The sequence below is a fragment of the Varanus komodoensis genome, unplaced genomic scaffold, assembly GCF_004798865.1.
Source record: "Varanus komodoensis strain SLA01 unplaced genomic scaffold, ASM479886v1 scaffold2, whole genome shotgun sequence".
Classification (NCBI taxonomy): Eukaryota; Metazoa; Chordata; class Lepidosauria; order Squamata; family Varanidae; genus Varanus; species Varanus komodoensis.
In genome coordinates, this window is record NW_025335568.1 from 69,137,358 (window position 1) to 69,160,866 (window position 23,509).

Consider the following 23,509-nt stretch of genomic DNA (forward strand, 5'->3'; position numbering starts at 1 on the left):
GTTAGAGTGCCAACTCAGAATGCACAATGCCAGGTTCAATTTTCAGCAGCTCCAGGGAGGTCTAAGAAAGGTTCCTATGGAAAGGACTGTACTGTCAGCCAATACAGACCAGCCTCCCCAAAGTGGTGCCCCCCAAGTGTTTTGGACTACAGCTCCTATCAACCCCAGACATCATGCTGAGTGTGGAAGTACCTGGGGGACATGTGGGGGAAGTTGGTGTAAGCAATACTGATTTAGATGAACCAAATATCTAAGCCTGGGTACAGATCTGAGCAATTTCCAAGGATCCAGGGGCCAAATTTCCCTGCCCCCAGTGCCACGCTGTGCTAAAGTTCAAAAGCACCGCGGCAGATGCCTGCAAGATCTAGCAGCAGGGCAGTGGCAAAAAGGCTTCAAGGCCCTTTCTGTTGGTGCTTCGTTAAGTTTTAGTGCCAAACCCTTCTTTGTCACCACCATCACAGCAAATTTGATGGTGCAGAGCAACAGAGGGGCAGTAAGAAATGCCTCCATTGCCTCCATTATGGCTCCCTATGTTCCTGCAGATAACCTTCTTTTCCCCACCCTTACCTTTGGGTCCATTCTTTTAGATACTGAATTGATGAGCGGCGCTGAAGCTAGGCATTATTTTTTAAAGGCAAAAGCATAATATCTACGCATCGTTGTTCACCAAAAATCCTCTGAATGAGAGAAAGAGAGAGAGCATTTTAGTCTGTTTTACTATTATTGAATCTCTCAAGGGAGGGGAGGAGAAATCCTAAGCACAGCATCCCAGTATGCTTTAAAAAGAAAAAAAAACTGGGGGCAGGGGGGAGAAGCAAACATGTGATATCTATAGCCCAGAATATGGCTGAAATTTGTTAAAAGAAATGTCTCCCCCAAATGGGAGCAATTTAATTCTACACTTCCACAAACTGTACTTAACATTAAAAGAGAACGGATAAAACATATTTAATTACTCCAGGTTACACGTCTAATTCCTCAATTCACTAAAGGAAACTTGGCAAGAAAGAAGGCATCATTTTGTTGCTTTCGACTGGAGCATCCGAGGGAGAAGAGCTACTGAGGCAGCTAATACACAAAACATGATCAAAAGTGATTAACAACAGCTTCATATGCAAATTGCATTAATGAAGGAGTGCAAAGTCATCATGTAAATTAAATATGTCAAATCTCTTGGTGAACTTTCAATCTTGAGGAAGGGAGGGGGGGTTGAAAACACACTGCTTTAATTTTTTTTCTACATCATCAATTTTCTGAGATTGAAAAAAAAATCTAAGAATCTTAGCGCTATAAACAATTTTCACCTTTTTCCCCCCTCCCTTCTCTCTCCCCCTCTTCTACAGCAGTCTGACAGTTTGGCCTGATGTGTGCAGACTGCACATGTTAATAGGCCAATCAAAAATGCAAAACAATTCGCAATTACTGCAAGGACCTAATGGTCATTAGAATTTACAACTAGGTAATGAACTAAAGTCTGCCCACACCCATGCATATTCATAAAGCAATTTAGCCTTTGAAGATTAAAGAAGTGCTTAAAATTCAAATGAGCTTTAGCAAATTATCAGGAAGATTCATCCAAAAAGCAAAAAGGGTTTTTCTTCCTATGATTTCCTCCTTCTTCTTCTTTTAATGCAAAATTGTTCTATCTTCCAGACTGCAATTCAACTTCAACAGAGGCCTCCGAGTCAAGCTAAAGGCGCTGAAGACAGAGGCCAAAAACAATGTGGAGGACTTTGTTCATAAACCTAAGCCTTTCAGACCCAAACATATCTCTAAACATGGTAATTTATCAAAAGCAACACAGACTTGCTTATGGGTGATCTTGTGAGCTGCTCTCTGAGAGCAGATTAACAAGATTTCTGCCACCCTCCAAAAAGAAGAAGCAGCGGCAGCAGCTCTCCCCTCTGGCCACGTCTTCCATGTAAACATCAAATGTATTATAAAAACATTATTCTCATCAAAGTGCACTGGTATTAATTTGAAAAAGGAAAGAAAGAAAAGTTTGTTCTCTGAGAAGAAGGGGGAAGTCAGAAAAATGAGGAGGGAAGGGAAATGGAGCCACATTCAAGCATGCAATAAAGCTGTTTGATGTGCAGAAGCCAAACACTCGCCATTTCTAGAGGATCTGTTCCAATGCATCACAAGTACGTCAGCTGACAGACAAAATATCACTGTTGTGCATCTCTCCGGTGTTGACATAGAACAAAGCCAAGCAGGTCTTTGGCACAGCCTTGGAACCAAAGGCGGTTCCTCACCGGAGTGCGCACCATTCAGTGGTGCGGAGCAACAGCATCAGCAAATACCGGTGCTGCAACTTCCTCAAAGTTAGCTCGCTGCCCGTTGTTGAACAGTAGGTAGTTTCCAGCGGCAGCGGAGCACCGGCATTAATGATGTTGCACTAGTCTCACTCAGCGTCAGTGCATCACCATTAGCTCTTACCATAGCAATGGAAAAAAGCCGTGATTTGCCACCAAGCTTTCGGCCGCAAATCCCCACTTCCCCTCTTGCGCTAGCAAGTGCTAATGAGATTGGGCTAGCACTGGCTTAGATTAGCGCAACGTCATTAGCACTAATGCCGTGCCACCATTTGATATTACCCGTTGCTTTTAATCATCTCATTTACTTGCCACGAACAGATGCTCTATTTACCAGAATTTCCTCTAACGCAACAACAACCATCTCCAGCTCAGGAAACCTCTGTGATCGGCCCAAGGTGGCCTCAACAGCTCCCCCTAGATATTCAACAAGGATAGCTGGGTCCTGAAAAGATGCATTAATGGTTAGCGCTCCCAGCATCAGAATTTGTCACTGAAAATACAAGGCCAAATTCAAACTTTATGCCAAATTGCTGCAGATGCAGCATAGCAATCAATTTTCTGCATGGGTTGGCCAGCTTGTGTAGTAATTATCCATGCCACCAATCACAGGGAGCTTCAGCAATGGCAAAGGTATAATCCAGCCAACCTAGAGAAAGAAATTCCAGGCAACGCAGCTGCAATATGAAGCTCCACAGAGTTTTTATTTCTTCCCCGAGAAGCAAGTGACTTATGTCTAACAAAGTCCAAATCTTCTGGAACCAATATAATTTTTTATTTATTTTGGCAGCCAATAAATCAACCAGAAATAATTTTAGCTATTGTTTCTCTGTGTTTTTGCCACACTGGCTGACAACTGTGCAGCATAAGAATGTGTTTACCTGGTGGTTTTGGTTGCTTAAATGCCTGCCTTAATTAATCAATTTTTCAAATTTAAATAAATGTGCATGCTACCAATGGCTCGGTAAAGCACCCTTCCAAGATATCAAAGGAACTGTAAGATAACTTACAGTTTAATAAAGAAAAGCTACCATTTGTTTTTAGGGAAGCTTTATGACTTTATTTTGAATTAGCGTATCTCAGTATATCAAACTATCTTTTAAAAAAATCAAGCACACGAACCCTTAACTCTCATAGCCACCAATTAAAGTTTTCCTGAACCAATTAAAATGTTCCCTCTACAAATCCTAAAACTTTAGTCAAATTATTTATTAATTAAGCTAGTTCAAGATTGCAGTCCTAAAATACACAGATGGGGGGATCCAAATACATACTTTATACTGACTTTTTAAATTTAAAGCCATCTGGTTCTGAAAGATAAAGCATAAAATAAACTTAAATAAATCTTACAACTTGTCTGCATCCATCTGCAGGGGCCTTCCTTCCTTACGCTTTTGCACAGCAGACAATAACGGGAAAGGCCCTGAAACATCTCAGGTTGCAGAGACGCACTTCTGAAGAGATACCTCAGTGCCAGCCCTGAAGACAGTGGACAATGTCAAAAGGGGGGGTGGTTTACCACTGCTTTGCCATGAGGTAAATGTGACATTATAAAAGGAGCTTGAGTGCTCAAGTTTTTTAAGAGCCACACTTTCTAAGAAAGGGGAAAGTCATTTGCCTTCAAGGTGAGCTGTCTCTGATGACTTATGAAGGAGCCATGTAATTCCTTTCCTGCATCCCTTTCCAGCACAAAATCCCGTAATGGATCTTCACCTCCAGCCTGTGAAAACAGAAAAACCCCGGCCACCTCTGCCTCTCTGGATTGTCTTCCCTCTCAACATCTCTCTTGCTAACTCATCACATCTTAATGTTTATTAGAAAGACTAGGATTCAGGATTGCGTGAAAGGTGCCATCAACAAGCATCTGTATCAGCCACAGGTTCCTAGTTTTGACCAATTCCTTTTGACACTAACATTACTTTACATGAGTCAGGCTGGAGGAGGGTGGATATGGAATGTGACAGAGTAAATCGAAATTGGATTAAAAACAAAAGTTTAGACACTCACGGGTAGACGCCTGGAGAATGGCTTTTGAAGGCAAAATTTCTCAAGCTGTCTTCACATCACATACCTTCTGTGTGCACTTCCCTAGGCTGCTACAAACATTAAACATCACACGTGTGCATACACATGACAAAGAGCTTCCATCAGGGCTGTGTTGCTACCTCTGGTTGGAAAAAAACACCAAGGAAAGGTGAATACTGTATCCTGTTCAAATTCTTTTGTATTATATTTCTACACTACTCATTTGTCAAAGCTCTCTGAGTGGTTCACATAACCAACATAAAACAGAATGTTGCAAGACATAAAATAAAAACCTAAGTTTAAAACTGAATAAAATCAAACTAAAACCAGATTCAAACCAGCAGCGATGCCAAGATGTAAAAACACACCTAGCATGATTCTTTAAACTAAAGGTTTTCTCCTGGTACAGAAAAGAACACAGCATAGGCACTGCTGCAGAGGGTGATCCACAAGGGTGCCACCCCTGAAAAGGCCCTTAGAACAGTATGCATTTGTTATCTTATGCTCCATGGTTTGCTCTGCAGTGTTACTATTTTGTGTGATCTATTTTGCTGGTCAATGGGAAAGGCCAGGGGACTCCGCAGCACACAGACGCCGCACTGAAAACCTCATTCATGGTCTCTCAGGTGCCTAAAGACCTTGCCCAAACGCTTCCCACCAAACCGCCATTCACGTAATTACAAAGAGAAGAGCTGAGCTAGACTGGAAGCCAGCGAGAAGCAGGAGGGCTCTGACCCTTTGCCTTCCAGTGCAGTCTCAAAAAAGACAGGAAGCCCCACTCGCTTTATCTGCACAATCCTGTTGGCAGCAGGAGGAAAAGACTATTCATGCAACTGCTAATTGCATGTCTGGTTTTGCATCTAGTTTGGGTCTTTCAAGCCACAAAAAGAGAAATAAAGAAAGATGAATCTTGCATGCAGCCTGACATCCTGCATTTTTTCCGTGCTTCCACAGAATCACAGCCAATCAGTTTCCCGACATAATTACCGCCTGAAAACATGCAGTTGTTGAGGGTATACATTTCATTTTTCAACAGATGAGTAAAACATGTCACAGGCCCCTATTTCTAAGCATAGGGTATGCATCCCTCCCTCTCTGTAACCCAAAGCCGACTGTAAGATTACTTGATCACCTTGAGAATTACTTATCAAAAATACAAACACAAACTTAACAAATACATAAATAATGACTTTTAAAAGGCAATTAATTCTTGCCATTGACAGAACAGCCCAAACAGAAAGGAACAGGCCAACATTCCCGAACCTTGGCATCTCAAGACAGGCAAAAGCAGTCATGTTCCAGCAGCTGTTGTCAGCAGGCAAATTTTCATACAGGATTTTTAAAATCTCTATTGTACAAGCAAGAATGTGCCTGTACTAACTTGTTAAGACATCCACTTATATGTAGAGTAACTGGGGGGGGGGGGATTGCGTTCTTCTTTTTTTTGCCTGCTACCAAGTCACACACGCTCCAAGATCAGAAGAAATACATCCCCTTTGAAGCTCCTCAAATGTTGCAGTTAAAAAGGACAGCAGTTGGTTTCAAAGATCCGAGAATATCTTTATCAGATTTTAATGTTTTCCTTATTGATCACCTTCTCCTCCTCCCCCAGCTCCCTCACTAATGGTACACAAACCTATCAATAAATAGGCAATTTACAATTTATTGCAAAATGGTCACACTTCTTTAGGAGGCAATACATCCTTATGGTGCACTCTGATCTGAGTCTTTGTACAGAGGATGGGAGAGCTACTTTACGACCCTCCTAGCAACAAACGTAAGAACAATTGTGCTAATAGGCCCTAAGTCTTTGTCATTGCTCAGTAGGACTGCAAGTACTTCAGTCTGATCATCTACAGAATTGGGTGCCCTTGAGCCTGGGACTCCCTCCCAGAACCTGCTTCCAGCCTGGCATCACTCTTCTCCTGCTCCTTCCAAGATGACTCCCCAAAACCTGCCGTTCCCATCCATCTTTTGTCCTAACCCCTTAATATTCATCCCAAACCAAAGCAAAACCTAAATATGTGTGCCACTGAGATCTCTCGTGCTCTTCTTTTGTTACTCTCATGACCTGTTTGTCGCCCCCGCACCATCAAATGGAGAGTGAGTTTGCAAGGCTGTGGAAGAGTTTTATGTAACATGCCCTCCCATTCCCCACAGTGCAGAAAACATCGCATACGGACCACGCACACCGATGCCTAATTCCCACCATTTCTTTCCTTGGGGAGGGGATCGGACACAGATCTGGCAGCCATGTGGAGAAGCTATGTCATACATGCCACTGTATTCATGAGACAAAAGAGGCAGGAGGCCGAAGCATCATTAAATAGGGACTCCACATCCTTGAGTAGAGACCCAAGGACTGAGGGTATACCACTCCAGAAAGCATCATCCTTAATAGTGCTGTATCTATAAATAAAAAAATGAGTTGAATAGAGATACAACCTTCCTTATAAAAGGTTTTTTTTAATCTTCAAGGAGAATTAAATGCAAAAGAAAAAATATTATGGATGCCACGGGTGACTTTAGTCTTATTTATTATGTATTGCAAGAATCCCAGTTCACCAACCAGGTTTACATTTTCAAACCAAGAGTTCATCATCAGAATCTCTACTAAACTTCACTCATAATTAATTTGTGTTTACTCATCCTGAGTCTGCAATTTTTCTTAGAATCAAAAAAACTACTCTGCAGGATTGGACTAAGGCCCAATTAGGGCAGCATTCTTTCCAAGAACTTCAAAAAGCAATGCAGCCTGTGGCCGGGCCACAATCTATACTATGGTTCCATTTATTAAATGTTCAATATGTGAGGTGCTGAAGGGCTGCCATTCAGCATTCTGGGACACCGCAAATTCAATTATCTATTTCGTTCCATGAATATTGCGTTTAGGGCTGGCAACCAACTGTACAGGTTTTTTTTTTAAAATATATCTTGTTTGGATTTTTTTTAAAAAATCTTTTAATCTATTTACATTTATATACATAGGTTATATATTGGAAAAAGCTTAGTAAATGTACTTTTGTGAGGAATCTGCCCAAGGCAGTAGGCATTTTCTCTTAAGTGTGACGTAAGTTGTAATTAAAAAAAAAAAAGACATTCTCCATAAGAAGAGAGACCATCTTTGTTTGTTTTCTTTTTCATCAGATTTATGGGAATAACAATGTAGAATTAATGGTCAGTCTGGTTAGTTTTTCTTTTAAAAAAATCATCCTTGAGAGAGTGGTGATATTCATCGCAGCTGAGCATGACTGTCCACAACAGTTAACCATAATTCTGTTATGAGAAAACTGCAGAAGTTTCAACCTGAAAAAGAAACTATTGGCTAATGAACTCAAGAAAGAAAAATACATCTTTCAAGTTTCTTTTTCACTAAATACAATATTGAATGGGCCAGATTCATCCATGTGAGCCACAAGGAAGCGGCCATCGAAACTCCTGCAACTTTTTCTTAGCTGTACTGATTCACTGGTGGGAATTTTGATCTGTGAATAAAGCTTTCATTGATTAATCACATTGATTCGTCAATTAAAGCTTGCAGTACTAATTAAACTGCACCTAGCTAAATAAACCTAGCTGCTGAAGCTACCAACCCAAAATTCAAGCTCCCAGGAAAATAAAACTCTAGAATCTGTGTTTCTTAAACTGGAATTCACGATAAGATTGGGGTCTTTATTTACAGCTTTGATGGTTTGCTTAATAATAATAATAGTCTCTGTGAGTGTGAGGCAGTGTGTGTGTGCGCGTGTACATATTCGAAGATCAAATTGTCAGTATTCCCATTTAGCATAAAAGAATAGAGAGCATATAAACAAGAACTCTTTGTTTATAACTGGCCAGCTCTCTCCAGGCATTCCCTTCATGGTCATACTCAATGTTCAACTATTCCAGGGTGAATTCAAGGAGCAATTCTGAATAGTAGCAAAATAACACACTGACAACACCTATCTGCAAAAGCAGCAGCATATACTGAAGGAGTTTCTCCTCCCCAGAAATATCGTTGGAAGATTAAAATTCAGTTGCTTTCTAGATGCAGTTTTGCTAGCTCAACTGAAAGAAAATAATATTTAATCTGCACAGTCAGATTGTAAGAACATGCGCGTGTGCATATGCATACACCTGATCCAAATCTGTTTCACAGACTCTTCCAGTAGAGAAGAGTGTATTTGTTTAAACAGCCACCTGTGCAGGTACAGCTTCTGGAAGGATTGCATCAGCTTGCCTAGCCCAGTCCTCCAGGGGAGGGAAGCGGCACCTTTACACAGTCTGAAAACTTCCCAGTCAGCATCTCAGAGATACCTCCTGTATTTCAACATTAAGACACATACATAGTGGATAGGAAAACTGGGGGAGGGATCCTTTTTTATCCCACTTTTTGGACTTTTTGCTAGATTTAGAGCAACTGGTTCTGACAGCTGTTGATTCTGTTAAATGAAGGGATACTTAAACAAGGAGGTGATAAAGCAGCCCCTCTCCACATGAAGAAATATCTGTTTTAATGCAGCTCTGCTGCAAAAGTACCAATTCAAAAACACGGCCCATTGTAAAGCCTGGGTTGTTGCTTTTGGCAAGGGTCAAAAGAGACAGTACAACATAACATGTGTTGATTTCACTTCTCTTTGTCTCAATTCAATGAAGGGTTGCTACCTTTAAGAATTAATGCATTGCAATTCTTGGGCGAAAGGAAAGATTTTGACTAGTAACAGAAAGGTTCTTCTCACCATGCCATCACCACATTATCGCTCGACAAATCTCGGCATCCATTTGCTAACAAATTCAAGGGAAGCAGAATAGAGAGAAAAGACCCTAGTCCTGTCCTGTATAAAATATGAAGAAAAATAAAAATAAAAAGGAGCGTTTTTGCTTTAGCTCAGATCTCAGGGAAAAAAACAACTCGGTGGAAAATCTGGCATACTGAACAATTTTCCAGTGCTGTCATTCTCTCTGGGCTACCGAAGGCTTCCACAATTCCCCAGACTGCGCCACATTAAGCCTGCTGTGTACCAGCTTTATTATAGTGTAGTGGTGAAGGGACATTAATATTCCTTGGGTTCCATCTGACAGGATATTTACATGCGCCCATCTGAGCTCATACCCGAAAGCCATTCCGAGGTGCTCCAATTGTAAAGGCAAATGAAGAACACATATTCCCTGCAGGGATCGGGACTAACCTCCTGCCAGACAGACAGACAGACAGACACGCACTCTCGTGCATACCTCAGTCCTTGCCCTCAACAACCCGACTCAACACCAGCTTGGCAAGAGCAATGTGCGGAGGGGCCGGCGACGGGCGGCTCGCCCACCCAGGGCTGCAAAATGCACCTCCCAGAAGAAAGTTTTTAAAATGCAGAAGGAGCGGAGCAAAAGGCCGCATCGCCAACTCTGGCACACCTCATCGTGAGCACCTCTGAATACTAAGAGGGCTCAGAAATGGCAGGAATGGTTGTCCCTCGTGCAGAAAATTCCTCATCAAAATAGAGCTACGGTGCAGCAAAAGAGGGGTGTTTTCCTCCCACAAAGGCAGGACCTCTTGACCCCAAGATGAGCCTCGCTTCAGTTTAAGACTGGAAGGCAAAGTTGGCTCAAGAACCCATCCTAATACCACTTCGAGCATTTGCCTCCAATGGGCACTCAAAAGCCCCCTCACCGTGTGGACAGGCCACATCAAGAACCAATGTGAGAGGCCTCACCCCACAGTCATTTGGTGATCGTTATGAAAAACCTGGCAAGTCTCTGCCTAAAGATGGTTCCCAGGCCGGACAGAAGCCACCTCACCCCAACTGCAGCACAGACACCGCATCCTTTGGAACAGAGACTCAAAGGCCTGGATCCGGACACAGCGTAGCAGACCCACTGAAATCCATGGGATTTTAGCTAGTCGTGGCCAACTTGTCCCATGGGTTTCAAAGGGTCTGCTCTAAGCATGGCTAAGTCCAGGTGCAATTCACTGATTTCAAGAAGACAGAACATTTTCAGCAAGATACTACTCTCTTCTTTTGGAAAGATTCAACTGGAAGTACCTTAAAGCTATGTACTGGACAAGCTACTTGTAAACCACATAATAATGACAGGAATAAATAGGAAGCCAGCTATTTATGACACATACATGCACAGACCTATTTCAGCATCTATAAGGATAGCCACACAGTGCATAGTACACAGTACATCAAAAAACAGTGTGACAGAGCAGTGTGTTAGGCTGGAACTCCAGAGATTCGGGTTCTGGTCTCCACTCAGCATGAAGCTCATTGGGAAAACTTTAGGTCAGTCACTACTCCAGGTCTAACCTACCTTGGATAAAATGGTGAAAAGGACAAGGATTACATAAATCACCTTGGGTTCCTTGTAGGAAAAAGTCAGAACAGGGAGGGAGGCAGAGAAAGGAAGGAACTGAACTAGCGCAGGTGCACAAGTACCTGCCGAGGGATAGCCACTCCCCCAATTGTGCACTGAAGAATAAACTGTGCTGGACTTCCTCCTGCCACGAGGCTGCCCCACTACGCAAACAGGACATGGGCTCAACCCTGCAGGAGAGCGACCACCCCGGATACAGAGGAGGTCGTGTTCCACAGCTTGTGTTGAAGCCACATTCAGCTGCCAAACTGGTCCGCTTTGGCCCATTTTCTCCAAGATCCCCACACTCACTTAAAACGCACAGATATGCAGAATCCAAATTCTGTACACATATGCAACCCACATTTTGTACTCATAAAATCGAAACAGACTATACCTTATGCTAACAAGGTAAATTTGCATATGTGTGTTTATTTTGCAGTCAAAAGGAACTATCGCTGGCGTTAAGCCATAATTACTGGAAATTCTGTTCAAATACCCCCTAGAGCTTCAGCAACTTCAAAAGGATTTTCACCTTCTTCATGTCCTTAAGTGCTAGAAACTTGCTTTGGTTTTTAAAAAATGAAAGGTATGGTTCTCAGAATGATGCACTGTGTGCCCAACATTAATGTTTGTATTTGCTCGGCAATTAATATCTGACATAACACTTGCTGTAAATCTCCCAGAGAGCTTTGTCTGTCAGACAGTATAGAAATTAAATAATAAATAAATAAATGATTTTTGTTATTAGTGCAACTATTCCAGTATGTTCAACCCCTAAATACAGTGTAATTAATTTGTAATAAGCACAGTCTTGTGAAATATCACCTGAAACATCTAAGTTAATTTAACAAACCATTCTGCAAAGTTCAGGCATGTTACAGGTGCTCACCTGAACAAGGCCTTTTAGAAAAGAGGACAGTGAAAGGGGGATTGTTTGACTTTTTTAGGAATCAACGAAGAAAATAACACAGAGAAATTAAAAGTGGCTGAACTAACACTCCTTGTTATTATTTGCACAAGATATTCCAAAGCTACAGTAGCATGACCAAAGAGAGGGGGAAACCCTAGATCAGCAAATGCAGATATTCCAAACAAGACACTAAAACAATCCGAAATAGTCTGGTCTCTTCATATATTACCTTTTTGTAGAGGTACTCCCAAAGCATTTGCATTTTTGCATAATAATCTAACTGCAGCCTGATGAGCAAGTCTTTGAAAATACTTTCACATACAGGTAACTCTTGCAGGAAATGCAACCGACACCCTGCCCATAAAAGGTGCATGGCTGCAAACACGGGTTTCTTCATCAGGACTGTATGAAATGTAATGTAATCTTTCAGTTTCCACATCCAAACATGTGGCCAACGAGAAACAAAGCGCTGCTGCAAAGACGCACGACAGAGCAAACCTTCTGCTTTCTTTGCCTGTTTTTTAAAATCACCAGATTTTCTTGTCTCTCCGATCTGCTCTGGAGAGAGTGAGTTTGTTTTACTGCTCACCACTGTATATAACTAAATGAGGTCTGAAAGTGAATTTTGTCCAAAGGTCTTCTCATATTCTAAGTGACAAATGCATGCATATTTCACATACACTGTCTGAAATTATCATGTCACCGTGGTTCTTGTTTTTGTGTGAAAGATACACACAAAGAATATGGGTTCTTGGTATTTCGGAGAGCTGAAATACTTTCATTCTGTTTAACAACATTAAGGGGAAACCTTCACAAAAGAATCATTTCCTTCCTCTTCATTTTGATCAAAAATATTTTGTTTACCCTTTGGCACTGTGTTCTCAACCCTCCCCACCAAACACACACACACCCCTTCTCCTCCAATATCCCTGCTGAGCCCCCATAAATCTTTTTATTGTCTAAGCAAGTCCAGCCATACAAGGCCTGACATTTATTAAATTATTTCCCACCTTGTAATATGTTCCTGCAAATTCCTTCTATTTAATCAACCATCCATAGATATAGACAAGGAAACAGATAGTGCAGCCTGGTCCATTTCACCTCTTGGGGACTGCCTCAATTAAACAGCACACACTCACAAAAAGAAAGGAAGCTAAGCGGTATTTCTATTCCCTTACGCTAAACGAAGTAACTAAAAGCAGACAAGAAATTGGTTTAATTCAAACGGAGCTGCTTTGGAAGATTTGTGCCCAATAAGGAGGAGAGTTCCCTGCCTGCTGGTCTTCTCCTCCTTCAGAGGTAGTATGGAAATTGGTGTTTCCAGTAAACAGCCCATTTCTACAGCAGCCATGTGTGACAGGCCAAAACAGCAAAGCTCACATAAGCGCTCCCTTCGGATCACAAGCGTGCTGGATGCATGCAACTTTCTCTGAAACCAAGATGTGAGAACAGGGGGGAACGCGCTTGCCTCAAACGGGGTCACACGTGCACCTCTGCATGTATAGGATCAGAACAATAGCCCATCCTCGCACTGGTATGCACCGCGGAATACTGCTAGGCGAGGATGAAAAGCAGGATTCCTTAAAGCATAAAATACATAAATTATAATAAAATCAAAAATTGCCGGCAATAACATGCTGTATCTCCTACTCATTGTGAGTACATTTCACATCCAAGCAGGCCTCTGGGTTTAATTAAGCTTTCCAAAGTCTTCTGACAACAGTCCAGCAACAGAAAGAAAAGCGCTTCTGTAGTTCAGTCGTGCAATCGTTGTGACGGTTTTATTTACAATTTGTCTTGGAAAGAGTTGCTCTGACATTGTGCTTTGACCAAAAAAAAAAAAAAAAAAAAGCCAGCCTGCCAGTTCGCAACCTTCCCTGTATCTTATTTACAAATACAGCTTCACATGGAAGAAGCCTCTCTCTTAAAAAGGAGACGCTTGTGCGGGAACCTTCCCAAATTTTTTAGTTTGGAGCTAACTTACAAAATCTGTGATGATCTCCTGGGTTGCACGGAATTAATCAAGGTCAGCTAAGATTTGGGGTCATTATGGCTGCTTCCTACTTGCCCATCCAAGCAGCAACTTTTGAAATCTAAAACTTAAAATTTTAAATTGCACTAAGCTGCAATCATTTTTTAGAAATCCCTTCCATTTGCACACCACAAAAATTAAAATGGCAATGGGTCTCATGCGACACCTAGTCCAGTTAAATGGAAACAGACAGAACACACACACACACCAAATTTCTTTTCACTGCAGAAGGCTTGCGTCACACTGGGTTAATTCTCCAACAGATTATGACATGAAAAGGATATGAAAGGATTTGTATGGAGACTAGGTTGCAAAAAAGTACACCTGAACTGATAGGACTGCCTATCCAAGACATGTTCAGAAACGCATGTGTGTGTGTGTGCACTTCCACTGCAATCCAGCAAAGAAGAAGAGAAGCAAAGCAGAATTTAGAATCCTTTCCCCTCGCCACTTTACGCTGTACAAAGCCAATGAGCGGATTTAAAATACAAGCCAGGTGGGGGACTTAGTTCTGCACCTACTTCCTTGCCCATTTATGTCACTGTCTAGCTACCTATCTCACCTTGACTTGGCACTGCATCTGCCTCATGAAGAAGCAGTCAACAATACTGCCAGATCCTGTATCAGTTTGCAGCACTGGCCAGATTAGCTTATAGTTCCAAGCAGCAAAAGTCAAAATTGCTCGCCATGCCTTGCCCTCCGTTATCATCGAACTATTGCTATCTGGTAGTCAGCTGCTGTGAAACCTGGACAAAAAAGATGCCTTATGGACAAATACACACACTTTTGTTCATGCTTCTTAATTTTCAGTTGGAGTATGAACACATACTTTCAAGGAGGGTGGGCGGGAGGAAGAGGGCAAAGGCATTGTTTGTGCAACGTGGGCTGTCGAAATAGCTCATCAACGACAGACAACGAGAGAGAAAGAAACCAAAGAGTTAAAGGATGCATCATCTCACTGTACATCCGAGTGACTCAGGAGCTTGTTTCATCTGTTTCAAAGCAATGAACCCTAAGCATTATTTATCCTAGGAAGAGTGCCTTTTATTGTCAACACACAAGCTTACTGACTAGAAAATGGCTCGATGAGTATCCATATTTAATATGAAACAGGACAATAAACGCCTTGCTGCAGGATTCTTAACTGGACCTGTTCTTACATGGTTACACAGCATTCTTCGGAAGGGTCCCAGCTAGCCGGCTTTCCTTTCCCCACAACGGTAAAGCAGACTCTTGCAAGGAGAAGGACGCCTGGAACACGAAATGGGTAGCCACTTCCCTCAATCAACCCAATGAACCCGCCAAAACATTCCCCAAACCCCCAAACCCTTGCACACACATTCATTTTAGGAGGAATTCCAAAAGTGGAGATGGTGGGGGATCAACTATCACCTCCCAAGTTATTCCAAAATGTTCACTCAAGTGACAAAATGGCGTAACAACATTTGTCTCAGGCTTACTTGGAACCACCAGGGAGGAACAAAGTGAAATTTCAAAAAATCAAAGGGGACTTCTGTGTTCCCAGGGCAAACAACTCACATACCCTTCTGATCTCATCTAAGTTACACACCCAGCCTCCCCCAACCTGGTGGACTTCAGGTATGTTGGGCTGCCATGTTGGCTACAAACAAAGGAAGTTTCGGCCCATCACATCCAGAAGGGGTCAGACTGGAAAATGCTACCACAGATAATTAATGACGTTTTGGAGGGGTTGGGGGAGAACCTTGCATTCTTCGAGTAGCTCAGGTTCTCATGGACTCTGAAAGGAACTATGGAGCACAATCAGACCAAAGCCTCTTGAGTGCCACTCAAGAAAAAAGGCCACGATCCAGAACATTTCACACATGACCAGAGCTCTTGCACATGCCTCCACAGCTAAGAAGAGCCCTGAGGGAAAAGCCAAAGGACTATCTAACCCAACATCGACTTTCTATTATGGTTAACCAGGTGCTAAATGAAAGGACTTGAAAGGGGCAGCCACAGTGCTCCCAGGGTATCAAGTGACACATCGCCAAGTGACACAGACCCACCACAGTCAGTACGCATTGGCAGGCTTCTCCTCCATACACCCATCTCACACCCTCTGAAAACCACCTTAACTAGACACCATCATAACCACACCTTGTTGCGGTGAAGTCCATAATATCACTGCTCTTAGCAGGAAGAACTTTCTTCTGTTTATCTCAAATCTATTGACAATTAGTTAGGCCGGGTAACCCCACATTTCCTCTATCCGATGCCCTGGTATGGAACGCCTTCATGTTGGCCCATCTATTTTTCCTCAACTGAAAATGCAGATTAACCCGTTCATTTCAATGGAGTAGCTGAAATGAACCTATAGGTCACCTGTTTCCATTCAGTAAACAGAGAAGGATGGAAAGCAAGAGGCGGGGCATTTATGGTCCTTACTCCCAGCACAAAATACTTAATCAGGGCCAAATTGAGAAACCAAATGGCATAAAAAGTCAGCATGGCTGGTGGCTGGATGTTCGATGAGTTTAGCAGACTTTATTCTTATCCTGCCAGAGCCAAAGACCCAATGGGAAGCCTTGGGCAAGATGCTATGCCAATTTTCCATCTGCCAAGTGAACAATTTAACCAGAGACCAAATAAGAGACATAGGGTGACAATCCACATCACACAAAAAGACATTTGTTTGTGCGACCGGTCCTCCCTCTGCCCTGCCCTCACACTTCCCCCCACAACCCTCCAGAGGAGATTTCAGGAGCTGCTCCAGGCAGAGAATCCTTTTCACCAATACCATCCGTTTCATTAGACAGATATACTCCTGGATTTCCCCCACAGGTTACTTTTCACAAAGTGTTGCATATGAGATAAACAGCAATCGTTGCTGAAAAAAACCCCAACAAACAGCTGGATCATGCAATCTTCCCTCCAACCAAAAGGAAGCCAAGGTTTAAGCGACTGCATTTTCTCAGATTCCTCTCCTTGTCTTTCCTTCCCCAGTCAACTCATTGTCAAAATCTGGACTCTAAGCTGCACAAGACAGAAAACTGTCCTTTTCACACTGGTGGACCAACATAAATAATAGTAAACAGGAGCATCAACCCAGTGGGAAAAAAAAAACATTTGGTTCATTAATTCTTTTAATTAGTTGCTTCACTGATCAATTGAATTTAACCCCATTTCCGTTTGGCCAAACCCTCTGCAGAGGTCCCTTTTTAAGAGGAAGAGAGAAGGATGCACTAGGTGCCTTCTACTCCGATGAACAAAAGCTCACCCTCCTTGATGGACAGAAAAGACACCATTCATACTCACCCCCCCACACACACATTCCTGCTTAGAGTAGCACACCAGAAACAGAAATGCTTCCACAAGGAAGATGTGTTCCCGGATGACTCAACACCTGAACAATTCAGCCATCTTGCGTCCCAATCACTGGGAATAAATGGGATATCAAACAGATATTATCCTAATTACAACCTTTATAAAAATAATTGTTGCTTCTCCTTGCCATTAAATCTAGGAATACTTGCGGTCTTAACCAAGACAACCACTAGCGAACATCTCACAGTTGTGTGACCATGGAGCTCCCGGAACACTGGTCATCTTCATGCAGGCGGCAAGAAGCCACTTACCAGAGTATGTTGTCTGAGCCCTCACGGGGGGGGGGGGATTTCCACACCATCCTCACCCCCCCATAGTCCCTTCCCACAGTCAAGTCCACCAGCAAGCATCCAACAAGCAGTTCGTAGGACAAGAGGTGGTAGACCTGACAATGGGAAGAAACCAATTCTTTCTCTCTCTCTCTCTGTTAAATATATTAAGTTTGGCTCGCATAAAATTAAAGAGGATGTAAATGTTGATTGATCTGTTTAAAAAATCAGGATGAAGAGCATTTAAAAGGTAGATTTTAGCCCCAGAGGTATGATAAGTGCCAGCTGGAATTAGGGTTTAAGGGAATGGCAACTATTCTGAATTAGCAAGTGAAAGGGATGGTGGCTTCATTTCCACAGCTCCAGAATATTGATCCCACTGGCTTTCGACCAAACTTCAGTTGCTTGCCTTCTGTGCTTATCCTAAGATATCAGAACTGAGCTCTGTAGCTTTGCAAAAGAACAGGAGGAGGTGGCTGAAAGCATCTTACAACCTTATCTTCAGAGCTCTGATATCTGGAAACACTATATAAATACTCAGATTGTTAGTACTACAGCGGCCTGAAGTCCTAAGCTCAGGTGGGAGAATGCTGGACTCAGGACCGGAGAAGCCTGAACAGAGCTCTGTCCCTCCAGGCTGAGTTTCCCATTTCCAAAAATAAGGACCGTGCGCAGAGATCACCAAGCTGCGCAGGCATACGAGTTCCATGATGACAGATAAAGAGTGAAGAGTATACCGCTTCCGTTGAAGGAGAACGGCCAGCAAGTACCAGCAGAAATGGCAAGATACCAGCCACAGGCAGGATGGTAATTCTGCATGCTTTACAACTGTGAGCAACTTACTCAAGTGCCTACTTGCCTCAGCAACACGATCAGGCCGGGGCTGAGCGAGACAACAGCCAACACGCTCTCTCCCCTTTCCTTCTTTTCAGCTTGGACCAAACGGCCTACCTAGGGCTCCTAGTGACAGAGAAGGACTTTGCCAGGGTTTCCCCCACCTTCTCAACATTTGCTTGACAGAGGGCTGTGTTCTGTCTTTTAAACAGAGATGTGCAATTTGTAAATACTGCATTACATCACAGAAGGGCTCCTCCATATTTGGTGATTTCACATGCCTGCACTGCACAAAAGAGCCCTTCCGAAAAGCCCGAGTTTCAATGGATGTGCATGCCATGTGCCAAAATGGGCAGTGCCACACACAACATAGTGGTTTAACCGACACCCTGCACAGACTCACGCCACTACTTTGCTTCTGTGACCCCGCACACAGGCACACTCACAAATGTTGCCAACCCAATCAGCATCCTCGCTGTTTATTCTTAATACATATAAATTATTCCACTTATTTATCTGAGTAGTCGGGCGGATCAAGTAAAGCCTATGATAATCAGAAGTTTGGATAAACGAGAGTGTTGCTTATGTAGAGTAACTATGGCAAGAGGTTACACAGCGGACATTCGACAAATATATAATATCAGATTTGGAACATGGATAACAATGGCTCTGGTTAAAGAAGGAAAGCTGGGCCATATTCTTCACCTATAAAGCCAAGCATATGGGAACTGCTATCAGAAATTGTTGTGGGGGGTTTGCTTTCTTATGACAAGCCACGCGGAGGCATACATGTAATTAAAATATTTAAAAATTGCTGCTATCTTAGCTGGGAGGAAGAGAAGCAAAGGATAATCTTTTATTTGATTAACTAATTTAAAAAATTTCGATGGGAATTGTCAAATGACACAAAACACTTCATCTGCCACTTAGTCAAAGAAAAGTATTAATTCCAGAGCAAATGCTTATCCTGAATCTACATACAACACATGCACACATTACCCACAGATAAAGAATTCTGTGTAGCCTGCAAGTTTTCACCTGTCTTTCTTTGTTCAGAAGAGCCAATACTAATACAAAAAGAAAGTTCTACTAAAGTATATAAAGCAAGAACAAAAAGCAAGCAAGAACAAAAAAAATAATGTGTGCATAACATATCTGTACATCTTTGCCACATAGGGCCAAAGCAAGAACTCAACTTAAAAATGCAGCGAACTGCAAAGAGGCCAATTCAAGTTCTGCTCTTTGGTGATGTTCTAAGCTCCTTAGTCATTCTGAAGGTTTTCTTCATTTATGTTCCAATTCTAAATTGGCAACCAAAATGTGCATTTTTCGCAATGAAAAGTCATTTTTGCTTCACACACACACTATTGCACCAAAAATAGCAAACCAGCCTGCAAAATCCACACACACAAATACTGTTTGATTTTCAAAGTCAACTGTCAAAAGACCTAAGCCATGCATTTCAAAATATATGATTTCAAAAACTTAGCAACTTTGCAGTCAGATTTGATTCTTCACTTTTGTGCTGGCTGGACCAGAGCTGCCATAGATATGCAAAGCTGATTTTAATTACTGCATTCTGGGTGGGGTGGGGGGGCAGAGAGAAGTGACAGAATGAAGAGTGTCTGTCAGTTCCAGCCGTAGGAAGCTCATCTGTTAACACCCACCCATGTTAGCTGAGCGATGCCAACGAAAATGGCCTGTGAATTGCTCCCTTATTTAGGGGGTGGGTGGGTGGGGGGGTGGGTGTGTGTGTGTGTGTGTGTGAGAGAGAGAGGGGTAGGTGAGAGGGAACACATGTGACTTACACACAGCTCTTCTCCTAATGCCACAACATCCCCGAGGCTATTAAAACAATAATGCAAGTGATAACTTTATGCTAACTGTTCTGGCCTTCCCTTCTGCTTATCAGATCTTTGTCAATTTTGGTGCTGCATATTTTTAAAGCAGTATTGAAGGCCAAAATAAAGCATGCTTGTTTGCCATCTGGATACTAACAACAATCACGGGCCTTATTAGCCTTGCGGAATTAACGGACCTCTCGCCGTGTGTATTAACTTCAAACGTCTTTTTACTTCGCGTTTTCTTCTCCCTTTTCTTAATTCGTGCACACAGAGCATATGGAAGCATCCTGCCAATCTTTTTTTTTTTAATTATTACCTACAGGGAAAGACATCCGTTACTTTTCATTTTACTTTATTTTTCCTTAATTACGCAGTGAGATTTTATGCCACTGCCCGCAAATCCAATCCTCCCTGGACATTTGTATGGGTGACATGTGGCAGTGTAAAGCTGCAGAAGAAAATCAAGATACATCTGTCAAAACCACATCAGAGACAAGAGACAGAGCGGGGGGGAACATTTATCATTTGGCTGAGGAGGCAAGATCGTGGAGAGAAGCCTTCTCCCCCGTCAAACCAACCTTTTGAGATTTTGAACATGCCCTTAAACTTTTCAAATAAGCAAGCCGATGCACCTCCAAAACTGCCCTCTCGATTCCGGCCTGGGCAGTGGAAAATGGCAGCTTAAAGTCAAGGTCAGCTGTGTCACTTCGCCAAGGGGCTGCCTTTAATTACAACCCACGCAGTGACAGCCAATATGGATTGGAGGCTGGGGGATATTAACCCTTCCTCCTCTCCCCCACCCTGAGCTTGCACAAAATTATAATTAAAAAGAAAAACATTTTTAAAAGGCTGAGCAATTGGCTGCTACAGGCACGAGTGCAGCAGATATGAAACGAAAAAGTGCTGGAGATGACATGTTGCTTTTAAGGGAATCTTTGATGTCCTGTAACTAATTGTGTGCATAGATTTCTGTGAACAGGATGAGGTTATACCTATCTAAATGCTGCGGGAGGGGGGTGGATTCCCCTGTGGTGGGCTTCATTTCTGCTTGGACAAGCTGGCACTAGCCAAGTCCAGGCTTGGAAAAGGGCTCCACACAGAAGGCCACTGAAGTCTGTTTTCTTACAAGCTTAAAGTGCTGTGGTGGGTACATTTCTGGGGATGGCGGGAGGTGCAAGGGAGCACTGCAAATGTCTGGATCCAAGGAACCAAAAGCAGGATGGATTCAAGAACAAGCAACGGGACAAGATGCAGTCTGCTTCACCCTTGCAAGGGAATTGTGTTTTGCAGTGCCACGCCAGTCCTGTACCCGTGTTTCACATGGTCAGACTGCACACTGCCAACAGACGTGAAGCACACATCCCTAAATTCAGTGGGGACACGTGTCAAGATGAATGAACGACCCATCGGGTTTCTCCACTTCTCGGCACGTTTGCTGCGCAGATGGAGATACACCACTGTCCATCATGTTTGAAGTGGGAAACGCTAGTGTAACACCAACACAGGCACCCCAAAAACAACCTCAAAATCCAAAGTGTTGTTATATTTATCATGCCAACCTATTCCTGCTGGGGAACACAAGCAAGGACACAGAAACAAGATAGGGTAGGCGCAGGGGGCCCAATTCCTGTTACCCCTTTAGGTATCCACACCCAGGCAGGCCAGACACAGAAGGGAGTGGTGTGGAACACAAACCATGTGAGCAAAGTGCAACTAGAAACTTACTCAGCAAGGCAAGTTTTGTGATTCTACAGATCGCCACAAGGTAACTGCAGTACATGTGCAGACTTTACAGAAGCAGAAATGGCTCGTTTTTTAACTTGTATACTGGCAGAATGAAATTTCAGAAAGCAGGCCTTTTACGAAGCAGCTGACTTCCAAAGGGCAGTTCTCAAATGAGCCACTGTTGTCTCCCCCCCCCCATCACCTCGATTTACCTGCTATATGTTCCTGTTTGGGGCAAATTCCTCTAGATGACGTTGACAAACAATCGTCATCTTCGGGCGTGACCTGGATGCCAACCTCCACAGGATTAGATGCTTTTCGCAGCTCGCTCGGCAAGGGCGAAGGAGGCTTATCCACACCTTTCTCTAGGCAAAGAGTGCCGTTGCATTGCTTTCGTTTGTGCTCAATAAAAATAAGGATGTCCCCCAAAGGGAAGTTCATCTGACACTGGCCACATGTGAGGAGGTCGTGGTCCCCTTCTGGAGCTCCCAGCGTACCATGATCCGGCTCGTCATCCGTGAGAATGGCTTCAATCGGTTCGGCTGCAGTTGGGGGAACAAAGAGAATGACTGTCAGGAACCTCAGAGAATTGGAAGGAGCGGGACTACGGGAAGGTATCTCGCCCTAGGCTCACGTGCAGCGGGCCAAACTTTTCCAAAATGAGAAAAATTGGGGAGTTATGCTGCCTTGCCTCTAATGCAGCATGGGGTTGGGGGCACACTGGGGGGAAAAGTGAGGGGACACCCACTGTACATTACAAAGGACAACTGACACTCCAGTCACAGCCTCAAGACCTTTCCTTAAAATAAACGGCATCAAACATGTCCTTATTTGAAAGACCACTTATGCTTTTAACATTATTAATTTTTTAAAGACAAACAAGATTAAGCCACTGCAATCCTGACCACAAGATAGCAAAAGAGCTTCACTTTTATAGCACGTTGTCATTCAACAGGAAAACGAATTTATCAGCGATGCTGAACAGTCCTATATCTAAACAAAAAGCAGCTATGATGCAAATAACCAAGGATATGAGCTCTTTTTCGCCCTGGCTCGCCCTCTTGGCCTCTATTTTTAGACAAACCTGCTTTAAAAAAAAAAACCCACAATGAATGAAATTAGAACATTGTTCTTAAGCACTTCAAAAGTGCTTTAAGAACTATCCACTGATATTCCCATGAACACGGGGGGTTTTCTTGGAGTTTGGGGGCTTGTTTACAGAACTGCATGCATGTTTATTTTCTTCACATGAACCTCCTGTTTTCAAAGGATGTGCTGCTTTGTGATGAAGGTGTATGTTCACATGCACACAAAAACCTAGGCCGGTTATAATCACAAAATTTGGCAAAGGGCTGCAAGTGCTTAACTTTGCAGTCTCTCAAAAGGTATGTTTCTGTGTTCTGTATCATATGCACACAGCCATACTTAGAATTTCCAACAACAGTTCTATAAAACAGTGAAGCAAATAGACAAACCAGAACATCTCAAAGGTCTCATATATCATCTCATTATATTGTTTAAAAACCTGGTTTTTATTTTTAGAAAATAAATTACATATTACCAACTTACTGACAATTGGTAATACGAATTTGGAGAAATAAGATGCTGCTAGAAAGCTAAGAAAATAACCCAATACACCTGAAATGGGGTCTCTGCCACCCCCACCCGGAAAGGAATGCCTCAGCCATTCAGAACAGCTTAGCACTGGGTAGTACAAACCAGTGTAAAGATGACTGGATTCTCGCTTTCATAACCACCATGGTAAATCTTTTCTTTAGATGTGAAGTACCTTTCCTAACATTGTCAGAAGTGGTTCATTTCCTCAACAAGCTCAGAAGGCACCATTAAGAAAGAGCTTGTTTCTGCACACC

The 23,509-nt window shown here is 42.8% G+C and overlaps 1 protein-coding gene across 4 annotated transcripts in view; it reads right to left on the reverse strand.

Annotated features, from left to right (window-relative positions):
* BCL11A (BAF chromatin remodeling complex subunit BCL11A) overlaps positions 1–23,509 on the reverse strand; it is a 178,295-nt gene that overhangs the window by 149,079 nt on the left and 5,707 nt on the right. For all 4 annotated transcript variants that reach the window (XM_044429135.1, XM_044429132.1, XM_044429133.1 and 1 more), the window contains exon 2: positions 21,851–22,180. In XM_044429135.1, coding sequence (XP_044285070.1) covers positions 21,851–22,180 — 330 coding nt within the window. The remainder of the gene's footprint in view (positions 1–21,850; positions 22,181–23,509) is intronic.